This window comes from Artibeus jamaicensis, unplaced genomic scaffold (genome assembly GCF_021234435.1).
Source record: "Artibeus jamaicensis isolate MK-2021 breed Jamaican fruit bat unplaced genomic scaffold, CSHL_Jam_final scaffold_660, whole genome shotgun sequence".
NCBI lineage: Eukaryota > Metazoa > Chordata > Mammalia > Chiroptera > Phyllostomidae > Artibeus > Artibeus jamaicensis.
Window position 1 is genome coordinate 10,750,871 of NW_026522052.1, and position 19,417 is coordinate 10,770,287.

General features: G+C 49.6%; 2 protein-coding genes across 3 annotated transcripts; one reads left to right on the plus strand and one right to left on the minus strand.

Moving 5' to 3' along the window:
• The first annotated feature begins 504 nt into the window (after window positions 1–504).
• On the plus strand, window positions 505–12,550 carry HEPACAM (hepatic and glial cell adhesion molecule). Of its 2 annotated transcripts, none has more exons than XM_037134200.2 (7): window positions 505–686; window positions 8,963–9,304; window positions 10,030–10,311; window positions 10,587–10,686; window positions 11,191–11,420; window positions 11,562–11,632; window positions 12,194–12,550. In XM_037134200.2, exons 1-7 carry the CDS (start codon window positions 602–604, stop codon window positions 12,482–12,484), a joined length of 1,401 nt encoding a protein of 466 aa, XP_036990095.2. In that variant the 5' UTR covers window positions 505–601; the 3' UTR covers window positions 12,485–12,550. The 2 variants fall into 2 exon arrangements, with proteins under 2 accessions (XP_036990095.2, XP_036990096.2); XM_037134201.2 differs by having other exon boundaries at window positions 11,565–11,632.
• Window positions 12,551–13,038: 488 nt separating this feature from the next.
• On the minus strand, window positions 13,039–13,851 carry LOC128626558 (putative cancer susceptibility gene HEPN1 protein). Its single transcript, XM_053659435.1, is given in 3 exon segments — window positions 13,039–13,531; window positions 13,534–13,577; window positions 13,782–13,851. Coding segments are annotated over 3 exon segments (426 nt in total). The 3' UTR covers window positions 13,039–13,219.
• Between the last annotated feature and the right edge of the window lie 5,566 nt (window positions 13,852–19,417).

Consider the following 19,417-nt stretch of genomic DNA (forward strand, 5'->3'; position numbering starts at 1 on the left):
GAACTAAAGGGGGCAAATGTGGGTGGGAGGGGGTATGCAGGATGGGGGGTGAATGAAGGGGGGAATGAGACGACTGTAATAGCATAATCAATAAAATATATTTAAAAAATAAAATAAAAGCTTCTATCCTTCCCTATTGAAAACCTTCCGGAGGGCTGTTCCTGGCATACACTCTCCTTCTCAGGAACAAGGAGTGTGCAGTGGAGACAGGATAGGTTGGGACACAAGGTCCAATTTAGCGTGTGTCCTGCCCCAGTCCCTATTTAGCCCCAATCCTCATCTCACCCCCGGGTGTGGGGCTCAGCACAGACAGAAGAAATGCTGGGCCCCCAGGACCCATGAGGTTGGCCCCCCCATTGGAGATTATCTCCTCACCAGATACCCCCTTCCGAACTGGGGATGCAGGGCTTTGAAACTAGAAAATGCCAGGTCTGAAGGAGAAGAAAGAACAAGCCCAACAACACACAGAGCTCTGTGTGTTCAGAGGGAAGTTGGCAGGGTTGTGCTCGGGCAGAGAAACTCTGAGTGGTACAAAGGGACGTGCCCAGAGTGAAGAAATCATGCTAATTGTCTCCACCAGAGCTGGAGAACGCCACCCAAAATGAGGAGAGAAAGGGGAGCCCTGTCCAGAGCCTTCAGCGTCCTGCGCCTCACTCCTTTTGTCTACCTTCTCCTGATCCAGACAGGTAGGAGACCAGAAGGGTAAGAAAGGGTTCGGAGAAGGAACGGGGGCTTTCAAAGGTGAGGAAGGGGAGCATGTGGGGCCAGAATGCCTTTAGGATGGGAGGAGGGAAGAGAGCTGCCACCGTGGGAAGAATCTCAGTGAATTCAGGCATTAGTGTTGAATGTATTTCTTCATTCTGCTGCCTGCTGCCTGGCCCCTGCCCACTCCCCCACCGGGCTGCGTGACTTTGGAGCTCTCGCAGCACTCAGGACATTAGATGAAGGGCAATGAGCCATTTCTTATAGGATGTCTTGTTGGCACAGGCCAGTTCAGCATTCTTTCCAAGGATTACAGTGGGGCTCGAAGGGGTGGGGAACTCTTGGTTTTGTGCTTCCCCAGCCCCCACCTTGGCTCCTTTGAATGTAAAGCAGCAAGAGATGTAAGAAGTTTGGAGATAACGAGCCTCTGAACACCAACCTACCCATAATGCACACCATAGACGCCTGCCTCCTATGCCACCCCCTGCCAACTATTTGGAGAATTCACCTTATTTTAAGTATATTTCTTTTGTACACACACATGCACACACTGTTCCAGAGAGTCCAGGAATTCACAATTTGGTTGGGCAAACAGATGCAGAGATCACTTTAATAAAAAAACACAGAAACTATCACAAGACAGGTATGAAGAAGGTGCCCAGGACCTGAGACAGGTCACCTGCCCCAACAGGAACTGGTGCTGGTGGTGCAGGTGGGGTGGGGGAATGGCAGGAGGGGTCACCTGGGAATGTCTGCACTGAATTCCAAAGGAGCAGAAAAATAGGTAGGGTTAGGGAGAGTGGACATCGTTGTTGGAAAAATGGGCAAAGGTCAGCAGCCTGAAATGGCATCCTGTGCCTGGGAACAGCCCAGCTGCTGTCCTTGCTGGAGAGGAAAGAGTGAGCTGAGTTAGGCAAGGGCCGTGTGGATGGCAGTAAGTACACTGGAGTACAGTCCATAGGCGATGGGTTAGGGAGGCATTGAAAGGCTTCGGTCTGGGGGCTGGCTGGGCCAGGCGTGGACTGTGGATGACTCGCTCTGCTGTGACGCATCATCGGGGAAACTGGGGGCAAACGAGATGGAAAAGGAACCCTGTGTACGTTTCCTAGGGTGGCGCTAATGAAAAACCGCAAACTGGGTGGGCTGAGCAACAGAACTTTACTGTCTCACATCAGTTTTGGAGACTAAAATTTGAGACGAAGATGTTGGCCAGGCCCAGCTGATGGGGTTAGGAAAGTTCTAGAACTCTCTGCTTCTAGTCATTCCTTGGCTTGTGCCAGCATAACTACAATCTTTACCTGACATTCTCCCTGTGCTTGTGTCTGTGTCCAAATCCCCACCCTTTTTTCAAATCTCCCCTCTTCTTTTTTAAGAAAAAATTAGACAGAGGGGAAGGGAGGGAGAGAAAAAATGGGTGGTTGCCTCTCATGCACCCCCATCTGGGGACCCTCACCCACACCCCAGACATGAGCCCTGACTGGGAATCGAACTGGAGACCCTTTGGTTCACAGGCCAGTGCTCAATCCACTGAGCTACACCAGCCAGGGCCAAATTTCCCCTTTCTATAGGGCCACCAGTCATTGGATTATGGGCTACCTTCTTCCTCCGGTACGACCTCATCTTAGCTAATTACCTCTGCAATGACCCCACTGCTAAATAAGGTCACAATCTGAGGTGCTGGGAGTTAGAACTTCGACATACAAATTTGAGGGAACACAATTCAAGGCTAATGCAATAGTTCGGGAGAGAAATAATATGGGCTAGGTTAGACTAAAGAGAGAGGGAATGAGACGAGTTGAGATAATATTTTGGAGGGAAAGTCAGAAGTGGGAGGATCCAGAGAGGGTGGTAAGGTTTCCGTGTGAAACCATAAACAAACAAGGATACAACGTTGGGGATACAAGAATTCATATTGTCCATGTCAAGGCTGGCATTCCTATGAGGCGTGAGGAAATGTTAACCAGTCTGAAGCTGGGGGGTGGGGCAGGGAAGTAAGGGCTGATAAAGGCATTTGGAAGCTCTCAGCCCACAGGGAAGATTTAAAACAGTGAGATTCGATATAGCAGCCAGGATGAGAAAATGGGCTGAAAATTGATCACTGAGTAACCCCAAGATTTGTGGGGAGAAAAGTTCCATTGAGGAGACCAAGGAGGAATAGTCCCACGGACAGAGGGAGAACTGCAAGACTGTGGTGGCCAGGAAGTGGAGGCAGTTGAGTTTTCTGGAGAATTTACATCAGAGGTATCAAAGGTGTCCAGTGTAACGAGGACCTGAAAGAGTCGCTTAGGTACAGCATTCAGGGGGTTACTATTAGCCTTACTGAGAACAGTCTCGGTGGAAATTACAGCGACTTGAGGAAACAGCAAGAGCAATAGGTTTGGAGACAAGGTATCGGGAATAGGAAGTGCATGTACAATATACAAATCAGAGACGACCCCAACCCCTTCGGGTCATCAAATGATAAGGAAAAAACTATAGAAAGATGTTGCTTGTCCATGTGACTGGGCAAAAAACAAAAGGTGACAAAGGGCCCAAAGTGTGGGAGAATATAACTTACTAAATAATAAAAAAATTCTAAATATAAGTTATGCCAGTAAGAATGAGATATGACCTATGACAGGTAAGGAATAAGTGCAGGCTCAGGCCATCGTACTGCTGCGAACTCAGAGCAGTAAAGAGCTGAGGTTCTATAGGACATTTCCACCATCATCAGTATATTAGTTAGGAAAATGCCGACTTCTGTGACAAATAAATTCCAAAATTTAAGCTCTTGCCATGAGCCATGGAGTAGCACAATGAAGTCCCAGGCCAGGCCTGGGATGAGGTAGGACTCTGCTCCAGGGAGTTTTTCAGGAGCCAAGCCGACGGAGCTCTGTCAACCGTGACATGTGTCCCCCATGGTCCCCCTGAGGTTCATCTCCATTTCTTTCACTTAGGGAGTTTTAAAAAAGGGGGCGAGGGGGCCCTACACCAGCCTATAGTGGTACCCACCACTTCCACCGATTCGTTAGCTAGAACTCAGTCATCTGGCCATACATAACTGCAAAGGAGGCTGGGAAATACTGTTTTTTTAATATATTTTTAAATTATTGTATTTTTGTTCAATTGGGAAATGCTGTTTTTAAGATTGGCCTAAAAGGGGGCTTGGACCATGTCACCCCAGCTCCCAGAGATTCCCCTAAATCTCCTGTGCTGTGGTGGTGACCACCAAGGCAGCCTCAGACAAGGGACACCCAGCCTTGCTGGTATCAAATGATGGTTTAAAATTGCATTTCCGTGGTTATTAATGAAGTTGTATGTTTTTCAAATTTTTATTCATTATTTGAATATCCTTTTTCATGAAAGACCTATTCCAAATCTTTTGCCCATTTTCTATTGAGTTTTCTGAACTTTTTTTAAAAAATCACTGATTTGTAGGAGTTTAAAAATATATTTTGGGTATGAGTCCTTTGTGGATATGTATGACAAATATCTCCTGCTCTACAGCTTGCCTTTCCACGGGCTCCATGGCGTCTTCTGATGAACAGAAGCTCTTGATTGTATTGGGTCCAACAGATCATTTCCTCCTTTTATGGGCACTGCACACTCGTGTTCTTTCTGAGAAACCTGTGTTTGTCCTCAGGTTGTGGAGATAGTCTCCTTTCTTTTCTTTTTAAAGCATTATTGTTTTACCTTTCACGTTTAGATCTCCAATCCATCTAGAACTGATATTTGTGTCAGGTATGAAGGGTCAAGATTCACCTTTTTCCCTACATGGCCCAGCACTGTTTATTAGGGGAAAAAGTCCTTTCCCCACTACATGGCAAAGCCACCTTTGTCCCGAGTCAGACGGTGATACACAAGTCTGTAGTTGGACTCCCTATTCTGTTCCATTGATCTATATATCTGTCTGCGCCAATGTCACGAAGAAAACGTCCTGGGATTTTGCTCGGTGTTGTATTAAGTTCATAAGTCAAATTGGGGAGAATTGACAGCTTAACCACAGAGGAGTTAAGCCGTCCAAACGTGGAGTTCTCTGTGCGTCACTGCAATGCTGTTGGCTGTCTTCAGAGCTACCGAGCATCGCTTTCATCCTGTATCCCAAAGGCCTTCTTCACAATTTCTGCTCCTTGGTTTTCTCCTACATTTCTAAGTGGTTGACATTTAAAATGATTTCACACTCTGGTGGACCCTTGTAGGTCTTAACAAGAACAACATAAGAATGTAACACAATAACCCCAGATGTTCGCACTTGGTGATGCAGGACCAGGGAGTGGGCTGTTTTCTCAGAGCATCAATCATTAGGGAGGATGTTAAAAGTCAAAATCAGCCCTGGTCAGTGTGACTCAGTTGGTTCAAACGATGTTCCATGCACCAAGGGGTGCACAGCTCACAGGTTCGATCCCTGGTCAGGGTGCATATTCGAGGTAGCCAGTCAATGAATCAGTGTTTCTCTCTTGCACTAATCTCTCTCTCTCTCTTTCTCTCTCAGCAATGAAAAAATGTCCTTGGGTGAGAATAAAGGGGGAAAAAAGCCAGGCAGTGTAAATGGTCCAACATTAGTACTCCCCCACTGAGACGTAGTAATTGGATTTGAAGAAAAAAATCAGAAAGCAATATTTTTTCTTCTAGAAAACAATGCTGTGTACTGACCTTGAATTATTGTATATGGTTCTGGAAACCACATCTTAAAAAAAGAAATAACAGAGTTGGAGAAAGCCCAGAGAAGGGCGTCCATGAAGGGAAGTCGAAGGGGATGGAGGGACTTCCCTGTGGAGACAGATTCAAACAGAACAAAAAGTCCTTCACCTGAGAAAGGGATATAACTGTGGTCTGTGGTGTCAGAGATTGTGGATCAGGTGTATACAGACCAAGCCCTACAATACATGTTTGGCACCGTCTCCCTGACACTTTTAAAAGGTAAATTTAAGGCAAATACCAGTAAATGGAAACCTTTGCCAAGCAAAGAGGATCAGGAAGAGGCTATTAGGGGAACCCAAGGCTATTGGCAAATATATTCTTATCCTTTAAAGCTTGACATGGCCTGATGTCACAGCAGGTCAAAATCCCACTTGAAGAAAGCCACCTACCTGACCCAGTGTGGCACTCTTTAAGGTGACAGGTACATCTTGAGGCAATGTCCGTTTCCTTTTGTTCAGCCTCCAGGGGGAAGAGAAACTTCCTACAAAATGATGCCTCAGAGACTAAGGGACAGTAATTAAGTTAATCACTTCTCAAGGTTGATTAGTCCTAGTCCCTTTTATTCCTACAGCGGAACACAGTTGTCAGCCGCTTCCTCATTTCTGTGTCCTGCCTTGGCGTCTGTCCCAGTTCTCTGTGACCCTTGAAAGTGGTGGTACCCTGACCTTCATACAGACTCCAGTTTTGGCAAGAATTTTGGGAAACAATGTTTGCTGGGCAAAATGCTCTCTTTGTCAGCTTCTGAGAAAGACTGCTCCATTTATTCCTGACGCTCAGGCATACCCCTGTGAGTCCTGGGCAGGGGGAAGGCTCCCATCTAGAGGAGGGTGAGGCCTGGGGCAATCCATGTGCTGTAGCTTCTCCAGTGTTTGCATCCCCAAGAAATCAAGTTTAAGTTGGTAGAAAGAGCAAGCTTGAGGGGGAAAGACATCACAGAAGGATCAGCAGGACCTTGCAGGGGATAGGAGAGAGTACACTCGGGGGGAGCTCAAGAGAGAGCCAGCGAAGATAGAAGGGAGATAGAACACCTTCTACTTTTCCTCGGCTCTGGGACTGTCACTGTCCAGTCTCCTGGAGAGAGGAAATGAGACCCTCAAAGTTTGTGCCTGGGGTTCCTCAGCCCCAGGAGGTCTCTGCAGATACAACCCCCACATGCACACCCCACTGTTCCGAACTGGGTCCTGAGGCAGGAGCTTAAGTATTTCCCAACTATTTGATCATCACCATCATGGACTTGGGGGACACAATGATTTCGTCTGGGGCCACCCCGATCACACTTAACCAAGCCTATTTGTCTATTTAGGGAAAGTTGAAGGCTTGCTTTTCTAAATCAAATCAAGTCTGGGACCTAGCCGTTGCCAGGCAGGTCAATAATCACAGAAACTAGAACTGGAAGAAATCTTAAGGATCACGCAGTCAGATGGCTTTCGGTCTGATCTAGAGTCACAGGGATTCCTAGTAACTTTCCGAGTTAGCGTGGAGGACAGGACTCGGGCACCCACCACCTTCTCCGCCAAATCAGGGGAGCTGGAGCTAGATCTCATTTCTTTCATTTTTATTTATTTATTTAATTATTGTTCAAGTACAGTTTTCTGGTTTTTACTCCCATCCCAGCCCACCCCCTCAGTACTCATTTCTGTTATTTTTATATAAGATTCTGTGGGAACAAAAATACCTTTAATAAGAATGTTTGAAAAGAATTGAATTATTCATTCTTCTCCCCCAAATGGACTCCTCAATAACAAGCACAAAATATTTATACATATGCCAGCTTTAGTCATGAGTAGTTGCTTCTACACTGAAGGTTTTATGATTCTAGTCTACCAGGCAGGTAATGAATATCAGAGTTGAAAGGCCCCTAAAGATCATGTGGTCCCACCGCCTTATTATACAGAGGTGGGAACCGAGGCAGAAAGACATGAAAGAATAGTCAACTGGCCTTTTCTTGACCACTTTCAAAAATGATGAGCTCACTACTTAACAAAACACTTGTTCTAAAAATGGATTGAACATGTTCATTGAGCTCAGTTAAATTTACGTTGATCTCCACGACTAACCTTTTAGTTTGATCGCCTCCAGGTTTGGCCTGGGTCCTCTCAGCACAAGAAGAGGAATGAGGAATGGCAGGAGACAGCGCAGCTTCCCAAACCTAGACGGCAGCAGTAGCAGAGTGGGAGATAGGGAGGAGAAGGACAGAGGAAACTTCAGAGGCAGGGACAGTCAAAAGAGACAGCTGGGGACACAGAGGGACTGAGACCTGACATATACGTGTCCGTCCAGCTCAATTCAGCCCCGTTCCCAACTGACATCTTCTTCGGAAGGCTCTTCTTCAGGTGGCGGTTCTGCTCTACAAGTGAGCAGGTGACTCCAACGAACAGCACGTGTCGGGCCCCAGAGTGCCTCAGACATCCCTGACGTGTGAGATGTGGCTCTGGACGGGGCAGCCACTGGGGCAGCCATGGGCAAGATGGTAAAATCCCACAATTACCGGCAGAAACAAACCGGTGAAATCACGTGGATCGCCACTCCTTGGACCCACGGAAAACCTGAGCCCCAAACACATGAGTGACTTCTCCCAGGTCAACAATGGGGCCCAAGTCTCTGTGTCCTCTGCCCTACACAACAACAACTGACACACACACTAGGTTTTCCCACTGTGAACCTGACACAGCAGTTGCTCTTGTTGCTGTTATTATCCTTGTTTTCTAAACGAGGAGAGTGAGGCCTAGAAAGGCGACTTGCCCAAACCCACCCACAGCCAGTTGTTTGGCGGAGCCCAAGCTCACAAGGCCCGCTGAGCCCACACTTCCGGTTTTGCCCACTAAATCCCTCTGCTAAAGGGGATACAGTACACATTGGGCTGGAGTTGGGGTGAATCTCCAAAACCGTCCACCCAGTCACAGGGCTGCTCTGCACTGGGTGGGCCTGGTAAGATGCTGCAGGCAGTTGAGGCAAGGACAGGAGAGGCTGCTGGTCTGACTGGAGGGTGGCCCTGTTGTCTTTGGCCCCTGAACTCCCCTTTATTGGCACTGTCCTGTCACATAGCCCTTTCTTTGTGGATCTCTGTCCCCATGCTTTCTCCATGGCTCCACTCACCTCACTCTCCCAATTCCCAACCGAGAAGAAACCCTGACACATTCACCCTAAGGTCTAATGACATAAGCTACTGGGGTTAAAGACTTCGTCTGTTCGTTTTGCACATTGATGTGCCCCAAGGATGTAGAATAGCATCTTGCACATGGTAAGTACTCAATGAATATTTCTATAAATGGAGCACACAGGGCGTGGCTGAGCTGGAATCTTCCTCAAGAGGAGGCCAATGAGGGAAAGTGCCAGAGGCAGAGGGCCAATAGATGAAAGGTTAAGAGCAATTGAATGGGTGTGAGGGATGACGGAGGAGCAGAGGTGCCCACCGCCCAGGGAGGAACAGATGGCAGCAGAGACTAAGAAGGCAGGGCTGACAGGGGTGATGGGCCCAGAACAGGGAGGCACAAAGAGATCAGAGAACTTAGAGGTGGGAGTGGAGTGGGAGCCAAGCGCCTGATGCTGCTGGCCTCTGCCTGTGGGCCTCTGTCCCCAGAGCCCCTGCAGGGGGTGAACATCACCAGCCCGGTCCGCCTGATCCATGGCACGGTGGGGAAGTCGGCCCTGCTGTCCGTGCAGTACAGCAGCACCAGCAGTGACAAGCCTGTGGTGAAGTGGCAGCTGAAAAGGGACAAGCCAGTGACCGTGGTACAGTCCATTGGCACAGAGGTCATCGGCACCCTGCGGCCCGACTACCGAGACCGCATCCGCCTCTTTGAAAATGGCTCCCTGCTGCTCAGCGACCTGCAGCTGGCGGATGAGGGCACCTACGAGGTCGAGATCTCCATCACTGACGACACCTTCACGGGGGAGAAGACCATCAACCTCACTGTCGACGGTAACACGCTCTAGAAGGGAAGGGATGGGCCTGGGACTGGACAGGGTCTGCTGGAGGCTGGGAAAGCCGAGGCCCAACCCCCCTGGGAGTTGGGAGTGAGCCGGCTGGACGTTAGCAATTAGCAGATAGGAGGGTACAGTAAATATGATAAGAGTGCTTGCTACATGCCAGAAATTATTTTAAGGGCTTTGCATATATCGACTCATTTAATGCTCATAATAATCTATGGATAGTTAATATCATCAGCCCCGTTTGCAGAAGAGGAAACTGAGGCACAAAGAGGTCGAGTAACTTGTGCAAGTCATGCAGTTAGTAAGTGATCGAGCCAATATCTGAGCCCGGACAGTGGGACTTAGGCTTCGTAGTTCCACACTGGGTCAGTTTAAGACATCTCGGAAAGGTATTTGGGGGGAAGGGAAGGGAAGGTCCATGAGGGGAGGAACCATGGCTGTCTTGTTCAGCATTGTACCTCCTGTGCTTAGCATATGCTCAATAAATAGCTGGTAAATGGGTGAGTGAATGAGTGAATAAATGGATGGATGGACGGGATGGGTGGGTGGGTGGGTGGGTGGGTGGGTGGGTGGGTGGAGGTAAAGAACTTGACTACCGATCTCTGAAGGGCCTCTCCAACCACAAATTGAGTTGTGCTGTGTTGAAGGTGGCTAAGAGGGGGGAGGGAGAAGCTTTCTGGCCCATGGCTCACAGGCTCCCCTACCCGGGCTCAGTGCCCATTTCAAGGCCACAGGTGTTAGTGGCTTCGACCACTGTGCTGGAGCTCAGCGAAGCCTTCACCCTGAACTGCTCTCATGAGAACGGCACCAAGCCCAGCTACACCTGGCTGAAAGACGGCAAGCCTCTCCTCAATGACTCGCGAATGCTCCTGTCCCCTGACCAAAAGGTACTCACCATCACCCGCGTGCTCATGGAGGACGACGACTTGTACAGCTGTGTGGTGGAGAACCCCATCAGCCAGGGCCGCAGCCTGCCCATCAAAATCACTGTGTACAGTGAGTCCCCCTGCCTGCCCTCCCTTTAGGACTCAAAGCCCTGACAGTGCCCATGAGGGGCTACGGACATACCAGACAGAGGGAGAGAGAGATGGGGCCAACTTTCCATAGAGGACGGCAACAGTTGGGGAGCGGGCTCTGGGCACGCTCTGCTGTGGGCCAGCCATGCCACCAGGGGCTCCTTTGCTCTTCCATCCCCTGCAGGAAGTCCTCCTCACCCCACCTGGCGCCTCCTCTGAAGTCTCTCTCACTTCTCCGCCTTTCTCTCTCCCTAGGAAGAAGCTCGCTCTACATCATCTTGTCCACAGGAGGCATCTTCCTCCTTGTGACTCTGGTGACGGTCTGTGCCTGCTGGAAACCCTCCAAAAAGTCTGGGTAACTTCTCAAGTTCCACACCCTGAGCACCCCAACCCTTCCATCCACAACCCCAAGCTCTCTTCTTAAGTCTCTTTAAATGGCTTTCTTCCCAGGGCCCTGCACTTCTTCCCAGGAGAGCCCTCTCACCACTGTGTGTACCGTGAATGGAATCATTCCTTGTGCTCACAGCCCCCGACAGCCCTGCACTGTTAACAATGGTTCCACTTGCAGGGCACCTTTCGTGGGCTGGGCACTGTGGTTGGCATTAGTGCGCTACCTTTTAAGTATGACCACCTGCAGTTTACAGATAAGGACAATGGCACTCACATGGGTTAAATGGCTCGCCAACAGTCACCACAGCTAGCAACCAGCAGGAGGCAGCCTTAGATGTGACTCATTCCAGCCCATCCTCCTGTTTTCAGGCCTCTTTTAAGGCCATCGCACTGCCTATGTCCCCCACCCCAGACCTCCTCCTGCTCACACTCGGCAGCTGTGTTCATGGGTTGCTGGGTGGGTTTACAGAAAGAAGAGGAAACTGGAGAAACAAAACTCCCTGGAATACATGGATCAGAATGATGATGGCCTGAAACCAGAAGGTGAGCTCCCGGCGGCCCACTCGCCGGTCCAGTCCTCACCTAGACCAGCAGGCTGCTGGGAAAAGGCGGAAGTGGGCCACAAGGAAGCCGGCTCTGCAGGGCCCCTTCCTCCACCAACAGCTCGAAGACTACAGAGCAGGGAGCGGTGCGGCCAAGGTAGGAGCCCACCTGTTGCTGAGCCTTTGGTGGAAGCTGTGGTGGGGACTTGGCTGGACAGTTGGGGAGCAGCATATAGGTGCTGACTGATGGGGAGAGGGCCCGTACCGGGCCAGCCACCCCATCCGTTGTCCTGTGCAGCAGATGCCCTTCCCCGAAGCGCGGAGCAGGAGCGAAAGAACCCCATGGCACTCTACATCCTGAAGGACAAGGTGAGCAGCTCTGGGCTGGGTGTCTCACACGCACTGCGGGCCCCTGCCGCGTCCTGGCATTACGAAGCCATACCACAGGGATATCCCTTAATAGAACTCAGAATAACATGAGAAGTATTCGTGCCATCTCCACTCTATAGATTAGAAAAATAAGGCTGACAAAAGTGAAATGACTTGCCCAGGATCAACAAAGGAACTAAGTGACAGGTCCAGGCTTCCAGCCTAGGTCTTTGGACACCAACTCTATTCCATAACTAACTCTATCCCAGGCTGTCAGAGACAGGTGGCAAGGGGACAATAAGGAGACAAAGCACTCAAGTTAATGCATTTCAGTATTTACTGAACACCTACTACCTGCCAGGCACCATGCTAAGTGTTGTGCATTGAAAACAAAAACAAAAACAAAACAGGAAAATCAGACCTTTGTCTGCCTCCTTCCAAGAGGTGGGAGGATGTAGAGAACTATCTCCTTCACTTCATTGTTCCTGGCGCCCTGGAACACCACCAGATGCGCCCCTAGCCCTGGCCTCTGGCCGCTGACCCTGGCACATGTCCTTGCAGGACGCCCCGGAGACCGAGGAGGAGCCTGCGACCGAGCCCCGGAGCGCAACGGAGCCAGGCCCGCCCGCCTACTCCGTGTCACCCGCAGTTCCCGGCCGCTCACCCGGGCTGCCGGTGCGCTCTGCCCGCCGGTACCCACGCTCGCCGGTGCCCTCCCCTGCCCCGGGCCGGACGCACACGTCGCCGTCTAGGGCGCCCGGCTCGCCTAGTCGTTCGCGCTCACTCCGGACTGCGGGCGCGCGCCTGATCCGGGAGCAGGAGGAGGCCGGCCCGGTGGGGATCAGCGCCTGAACCGTCCGGGACCCGCCCTCCCTCACGGGTGCCCGCCGGGGTGGTGGGAGAGGCTGCAAAGCTGGATGAGGGGAGGTCCCTGCGGGGGCGCTCGGGGTGCTCGGGTCTCGTCTGAGGACTTGGGTGAGCGAGTGCAGATGGAGGACGCAGAGGGGCGCCAGAGAGTGATTTGGGGAGGAAACCGGGTCGCGTTTGATTCCGGTTCACCGGCAGTGTTCCCGGTGGATACAGATTGTACCCCTTAGGACCATATAGATTATTACATTTCCTGTGCAGTCCTTCAAAGGTCTTAGGGAAACTAACATCAGTAATCTAACTCCTGTTACCATCCCGTGCCCTCCCTAGGGAGCTCTCCTGCTTCCCAGCGCACCTCCCTCCCCTTTGAAGGACTAGCGCACTCTTTCCCGCAAGCCCAGATGAGAGAGGCCTTCCGCCCAAAACGCACAACAGTCTGAACTAAGCAAAGTCCAATGCCAGTTCCAGTGTCTGCAGAGCGCTGTTCTTAAGCGTCTGTTTCTAGAGGGAAGGGGTTTCGCTCGCCCTCCCCTGGCCCAGGCAGCTAGATGAAGTGAAGGACTGTGTTTAACCCTCACACCTACGCCTTCTCCCATTTCCTTACAACACAAGCCTTTCAACAATCATTCCTCCCGGAAAGGCTGTTGAGCTCCCTCCAGCTGCGAGAGACTAAGATTTGTCTTTGCAGAGAAATGGGGGGTGGGGGTGGGGGAGGGAGGCTCACTGCTCCCCAGGACATGAGGAAGATATGAGGCAGCCCTTGGCCTCCTGCCTCCTCCCTGCACTGCTCCCAGATACTGAGATCCCAAGAGACAAGAGAAGGGCAGACTCCCTAACCACACCAACAGCAGAATTCAGAGAAGCTGGCCACTGTGTAGCCAGGCCCTGCCCATGCCCCCGCCTGTGGAACAGTTTGTAGGAGAGACAATAATCCACTGTGTGAGGAGAGAGGGCAACTAAAAAGCAGAAGGAGGAGACCTTCTGGGTCTTCTGACCTCTGATCCCTGGTGCCTCTGGGGGTACTTGCATCCCTGGCCCCTCCTCAACCTCCTAAACTCCAGCTCCAGCTCTCCACCATCTCACAGAGCAATTCCCAAGTCCCCTGTGCCCCACCCTTCACACTGGAGCAAGTTTTGTCCCAGTCCCAAGAGCAAAAATATCTCCAGCTGAGCCCTCCACCTTTACCTGGCAGCTCCCCCGGCCCAGCAGCCCTTGCCTGCTCATTTGGGCTGCAGTCCGTGGTTAACCAGAACTGCTCTCCTAACCTCCCCAGGTGCCTCACCCAGAGGTAATGCACACAGGGTAGGTTGCTCAGGCAGATGAGAGGTGCAGCACTTGGAGAAGGGGTACATGCTGGTCGGCCCTGAGAGGCGGGGGTGGAGGATAGCATGAGAGGAGTTGAGAGCCCTGCTGTGCTCCATGTCCTGCTGCTGAATCCCTGGGGCCCAGGCCCAGCTTCCCAGGCTCCAGCCATATCTGCCTGGGGTGGGTGGGGAGAGCGGGCTGAAGGGTGGGAGAGTAAGGAAGTCGGTTTTGTTTTTATTTTATTTTGTTTGGATCTTCATCTTTGTATTTCTAGCATCTAGCAGAGTGCCTAGCACATACTGGATGCTCAATAAACTTTTGACCAAATGAAATGGCGACTCTCTTCCACTTAAGCAAGAAGAACAAAACAAACTTTCAAACATGAGTCATTTCCCTTTTTTCTTCTCCTCTTCCTTCACAATCCTCCACCCTCTTTGCAACCCCCCAAATTGTCCATTCCAAAACCATCACTCACTCACCCATTCATCCATTTAGGTATTTTTTTCGTTTATTCAAAAACACTTGTTAATTGACCTTGGACCAGACCCTGTGATAGACACTGGGGAAACAGCCTAACTCTGCCCTGGCTCCTACGGAAATGAGGTCTCAGGGAGGAAGACAGACAGGTAAGCAGCTCAGCAGGTTGTTACAATACAGGATGGAGGATGCAGTGGCAGCCCAGGTAGATGCAGGCTGTGCTGGGAGCATATGAGTGCTGTCTAACCCGGGTTAGGGTATCTAGGGAAAGAATGGGCCTGAACTTAGTCTTGCAATAGAAAGATTACTTAATCAGGTGGAGAAAAAATGATGAAAGAGTGCATGTTCCAGGCAGAAGGATCAGTGTGTATGAGAGCTCGCCCTTAGCCCTCACACAACGTGGGTGACCCAGGGACAAATGTCTGTACAGCCCGGTAGTGGACCAGGGACAAGGTGGGGGAGCTGGGCCTGAGACTCCTGCATTAGCTGGTGTCCCGGAAAGGGTCCCCACTTGGCAGTATCCTAGGTTTCTCAAATAAAAATGCAAATCCTCTCTGGAGAAAAGTAAATCCTAAAATTTTCAGAGCTTGAGACCAACCACAGGAGAGTTTGCGGTGAAAGGTCAGTAAATGCAGAAGCAAACACATCACCATGAATGAGTCAGCAGACTAAGCAGCAATAGACTCAGACCCCCAAGGCCTTTGGATGCTGAGATTTATCAGCGATAAAATATAAAGCAATTATATTAGATAAATAAAAGGCAAAATCGCAAAAATTAACAAGCAGCCAGAGACTGGCAAAAGTGACCAGATTTGAAAATAAACAAAATAGAATTCGTATAAGTAAAAATATAACTTATTAAAATAAAGTGCAAATGAAACAGCACATTAAGTATAGACAAAGAGTTTGTTCATTGGAAGATGTATGTGAAGAAATGATTCAGAATAAGGCACACAAACAAGGAGACGAAAAATATGAAATTATGATCATCCCTTGTATTCAACATTGAACTGGTAAAGCAAGAAAGAAACAAAAACGTGTAAGTGTGGGAAATGAAAAACCAAAAATGTCATTATATTTAGAGTATATGATTTTTCTACATAGAAAACACAGAAACATCTATGAACTATTAGACAGAATACTAGCATACTTCAGTTCTTCATAGGTCTGTAACAGACCACTCCAAAACTGAGTGACTTAAAAAAGAATGATCATTTTATTTCAACACATTCTTTGTGTCAGTAATTGGGGCCAGACACGGCCTGGCCACTCATTTGCTGGTGCTGTGTGAAGTCACTCACGTGACAGTATCACCTGGCAATTTGAGCTGGAGTTGGATGCTGACAACGGCCTCACTCACGGGCACATCCATGAACACTGGCTGTTGGCAAGTAAGTTTTCAAATTCTCAGTTAGAACCGCTCATCTCTGCTCTCTGTGGCTAAACAGCTTCTTCACATGGTAGTCACAGAGCTGTGTTTTACAAGGTCAAGAGCAGAAGCTGCACAACCTCTTGAGGCCTAGACTTCAAAGCTCCATGGTGTCACTGCCCCCAAATTCTGCAGGTCAGAGTAATTTACAAAGCAGCCTAACTCCAAGGGGTGCAGAAAAATATTCTACTTCTTTCCTGGAGGGGCAGGAAGCATTGCAAAGGGACCTAGCTCCAAGGGGTGCAGAAAAATATTCCACTTCTTTCCTGGAGGGGCAGGAAGCATTGCAAAGGGACGGTAGGGATTATTGCAACAATCTTTGCAAATAATCTCAACAGGAGATTTAACAAGTTAACTAAGAATACATTTCACAAAATATGTGGGAGATCTATATAAAGTAAATTATAAAACTTTGTCAAAAGATATTAAAGGTGGCCTGAATAAAGAAGGAGGTATGCAGGTCCATGAGTAGGCAGAGTTACTGTTATACAGTGTCAGTTCTTTCTATGTATTCAGTCAATTCTATAAGCTTTTCAAGGAACTTGACAAGCTGAAAGGCACAAATATAGCCAAGACCCTTCTGAAAAAGAAGGGGGCAGGGATCAGCCACCGGATACCGGTTTTGCATTGCCCTCAGAGTATCGTGAATGATGCAGTGGGAGCCGGCTTTGTGGTTCTTATTATGACTACAAGATACCCTTTGGCAAAAGCCACCAAGAAACTTTGAAAAAATAAAGTTCATTACTCCCAGGACCTGGGAATCACACAGCCCACCGGGGCCACACAGCAAGGTTGTGGGCCCAGGGCTGCCTGGGTTCACTCTTGATCGGTGAATTTAAAACATAAGAGAGGGAATTTAAAGCAGGGAAGAAAATGTCCCAAAATGGTCAGTTATTGAAATCAGTCAAGATCTCTAAAACAAAGAAAACTCAGTTGGGGAGGCAGCCCAACCCTTTGAGTAAGGCATGACTGGCAATGTGTTTATTTAAAAAAGCCTCCACGGAGGTAGATGCCACTCTGAAATAGATGCCTTGGAAATCAAAGCTCCAGTAAGGCACTTGCTTTATGAAAGAAAAAGAAAAAAACCTGTTGCAGTTTATACCACAACATCAAAACTTATTATACAGCTCTAGTGGTTGAGCTCCTGTGCTGTTCGTGCAGGACCAGACACACAGACCAGGGATACAAGCTATACTTATACGCGTATTTGATGTGTGACCAAGAAATCATTACCAGACACGGGTACTAAGCAATAAGTACTGTTGGGATCATTGGTTACTACCTGGAAAAAAATGTATCCCTACTTCAAGCCATATAAAATAATCAATTAGTAATAGATGGAAGACTTCATGTGAAAAAATTAAGCTTTAAGAAGACAATATGTCAGAATAGTTTTGACTCTAGTGTAGAGATTTTTTTTTAATCAGAAAGGAGAGCCCTAGCCAGGTGGCTCAGGTGGTCAGAGCATCGTCCTGTCCACCAAAATGTTGTGGGTTTGCACAGACATTTCCCAGACAAGGAAAGTGGGGATCAGAGAGGTTATGTGACTTATTCCAGGTCTCTCTGCCTGTGGTTCCGGGATCTCAACCCAGTGGAACTGGCTTCAGTCCCCCCTGAATTTTCACCTTTTACTCCATCATCTTGGCCAGCAGACATACCTGGCTGTATATTCATTGAACACGAAATAAGAAGGCAGAGCCACAGATGGAAAAATTTCCTCTGGAAGGTCCTTTGGAAAAGCACTCCATCCCTGTCTTCTCCCTTCCCCTCCCCTCTTACAAGCAACTATGAGTTACTCACAAAACACAAAACTTTAAAACCAGAGGGCGACACAAGGTCATCCAGTTGGTCACTGGGTCAGCACATCACCTGGGCAAGGAGCAGAGCTTCCTTGAGATTGAAGGCAACTCCCACTGACTAAGTATCCGTCTGACTCATGCAGTCAGCTGTTCCTCAGTGTGTGGAAATGAAACAGGATGTTGGAAATGAGCACTGTGGTCTCTGGGAACTCTCCAGACTCACCTTACTGTTGGGGAGTCCCCTTGGCCATCGCTCCCTGGATCCCTGAGTGCCTTCAATGCTTGAACCAAGTAAGGGGAAGGAGCCCTAATGTGCCCCAGAAATAGCTCAGAGTAATTGGCCCCTTCTATCCTCATCAGTTCTTAGCACTTGGCTCTCCAGAGCCTGGAAATGGAGAGGCTAGAATGGAATGTAGTGGAACGGAATGCTGAGGAATGCAAAGTCATGGAATGCAATGCGATGCCATACAGTGCAGCAGAATGCAGTGGAGTGAAAGGCAATGCAGTGCAATGCAGGCCATCTCCAGGGACGAGGCCGGGACTGTGGGGCAGTCACTCGGGCTGCCACGGCCTCTGGGGCTCTGCTCCTGCAGTACCGCCCTGGCAAGTCTCCGAGCTGCATCTCACTGGGCTGAGGACAGGGCCAGCCATGAATCTGAATTCCTTTGGCACTTGCCATCTTTTCCCCTGAGGGAAGTTTACACCATCTTTCTGGATTATACACATTTGAGTAAAATCAAGTGGGCATTAAAATCGTTAGCAGAGAACTTGGTTCATCTCTGCAAGTCCAGTGCAGAAGCAGAAGAGACTAATGAGGGACCACGGACCGCAACGTTCCTAGGAAGCAAGCAGCTGGGGCCAGGCAGCCTTCGGGGCTCTGCATCCGGGAAATCACAGCTCGCAGTGTGCGCACTAAATCCATCTGTCTCACCACGTCCTTGGCCGACTTCAGTGTCCATGCGAACACCTCCTTCATCACTCTGGCTCTGCAGATCCACGGCCCTGCACACTCTGCTCCACTCTGCCTGGCACTCATGCCATGGACTCTGTCACTGCCCGTGGTTCCTCCACCTCTGAAACACCAAGCTTTTTCCCTGACCCCGAGCCCTGTCCTTCCACCTCTGTCACCCTGTTACTTTCACTCTGTTCTCCACCCCTTGGACATGCACAGGGTGTTGAAACCAGGGTGTTCTCTTGCTTGAATTATCTTAATCAGTCTTGGTCTGCATTGGAGGGGAAAGAGGAGTTGTAAAGGGGGTCTTCCCAACCCTTGATGGGCTGTTAGGGCTGTGGCTGTGGCCGGCAGTGAGGCCAGGCTGGGAAGGGGGAGGAAGGGAGGGAGTCAGCTGGGTTAGGGGCCCCTCAGAGGAGCTGGCCAGGAACAATTGGAAACAAAGGCTGGACAGTCTTCCTTTGAGCCCCCAGAGCCCAGCCTTGGCTTTCCGGGAACAGCTCCAGGAAATGGCTGAGATTCCAGTTTTGGGAGGAAGAGACCTGTAAACAGGAGGTGGGCTCTGAGAAGAGAATGCAGCCTCTCTCTAGGGAGGGGGCTGGTGTGAGCGCTGACATTGCGGGCTCAGAAGCTACAGGCCTGCAGCAGACACAAGGTTTCAGGGCCGGGAAGATTCTCAAAGGTTGTGGCCTCCAACCACCATTCCAGGCCCTGAAAATCGTCCCTGCTGAGGCTGCTTGAATAGTTTCAGTGATGGACTTGTGCATGAAAATAACAATACTGGTTAAACTCACTGATCACTTACAGTGCATTAGGTGAGTTATGTTTTATCTCATTTCATTCTTATTCTGGACATCAAGATACACACTACAGGTATTATTGCCACTTATAGGTAAGGAAAGTGACTTGTGGAGGTTAAGGAACATGCCCAAGGTCTCCCAGAAGCTTACTTTACC

Bases quoted from the DNA above. Each gene is read 5' to 3' on its own strand.
- HEPACAM (XM_037134200.2), top strand. From the start codon at position 602: ATGAGGAGAGAAAGGGGAGCCCTGTCCAGAGCCTTCAGCGTCCTGCGC. The intron at 9,305-10,029 runs GTAACACGCTCT...ACCCGGGCTCAG, and splicing joins CATCAACCTCACTGTCGACG to TGCCCATTTCAAGGCCACAG. The intron at 10,312-10,586 runs GTGAGTCCCCCT...CTCTCTCCCTAG, and splicing joins CATCAAAATCACTGTGTACA to GAAGAAGCTCGCTCTACATC.